We start from the raw sequence: 1,070 nt of genomic DNA on the forward strand, positions 1-1,070 counted from the left end.
AGTAGCCATTTTGCAGATTCCAGAGGATGGGAGCTGGGGCTGGACCCAAACCTCTGCGGAGCCAATCCGGATCAGTAGCCCCGCGGCTGATCTCCGATTTGGCAGCAACCTAGAGGGACCGGAAGATGGGAGGCTGGGTGTGCCAAACTCCATTAGCTAGGGCTGGGCCTCCAGGACAGGGGGTTTGGAGCCAGCTGCAGAGCTTCTCCCTTCCCCACGCCTCTCCGTAAGCAGCTGTAAGTGTGGTTAAATAGCCACTAGCTCCCCGGTGTGTAGCCTGCGTCTCAGGCTACTTTCCCGACCTGCGGCCGAGGTGTCAGCGGACATATTTTGTCCACAAAATACCACCTCTTCTCCAAATCACATGTGGCCGGTTTTAAGTCGATGACAACACAATCAAGTCCACCTAAATCAGTTGCTGCTCAAGATGAGATGCGGTCGGGTAGCACCTGCCGGGGTTGCGGGCTGGATCCCCCCCAGTTGGGGGCGTGCAGGAGGCAGCCAATCAAAGATTCTCTTGCATCATGGGTGTTTCTATCTCTGGCTTCCTCTCTGAAACCAATAAACATATTTTAAAAATATAAATACATAAAATACCCATGTTGTAAAAAAAAGATGAGATGCAGAATCTCAGTCGGGCCCAAGGAATGTAGGACGGATCTAGCAGCCCCGGAGTCCTCGTTCCAGGCTTCCTCCGCCCCCACTCAGTTGTCGCCAAAGCCCGGAGCGCGGGATTTCCCCGAGGAACAGGACGGCGAACGGGAGCGGCGGCGCGGCCGGGAGCGGCGCACGGGGCATGCTCAGTGGCGCGGCCGGCTGGGTGGCCCAGCAGCTGGACCCGGATCTGCTCGGCGCTCGGCGCGGCGGCGACGTGAGCGCGCAGGGGGGCGGCGGCCTCGCCTCGTCTCTTTCTCTGCGCCTGGGTCGGGTGGGTGACGCGGAGCGCGAGAGAGATGTCGGATTTCGACAGTAACCCGTTTGCCGACCCGGACCTCAACAACCCCTTCAAGGTGAGCGTCGCCCCCAGCCTCTCCCGCCGCCGCAAGGTGTCCTTGTTTGCGGAAACCGAC

The 1,070-nt window shown here is 59.6% G+C and overlaps 1 protein-coding gene across 2 annotated transcripts in view; it reads left to right on the plus strand.

The window, feature by feature from the left end:
* The first annotated feature begins 780 nt into the window (after window positions 1-780).
* Window positions 781-1,070, plus strand: part of SCAMP1 (secretory carrier membrane protein 1) — a 69,880-nt gene continuing 69,590 nt past the window's right edge. Inside the window, exon 1 of one of the 2 annotated variants that reach the window (XM_005858068.2) lies at window positions 781-1,010. In XM_005858068.2, the coding sequence (XP_005858130.1) occupies window positions 954-1,010 (57 nt within the window). In that variant the 5' untranslated portion in view covers window positions 781-953. The remainder of the gene's footprint in view (window positions 1,011-1,070) is intronic. The other variant, XM_005858067.2, reaches the window with a different exon arrangement.

This window comes from Myotis brandtii, unplaced genomic scaffold (genome assembly GCF_000412655.1).
Source record: "Myotis brandtii unplaced genomic scaffold, ASM41265v1 scaffold115, whole genome shotgun sequence".
Classification (NCBI taxonomy): domain Eukaryota; kingdom Metazoa; phylum Chordata; class Mammalia; order Chiroptera; family Vespertilionidae; genus Myotis; species Myotis brandtii.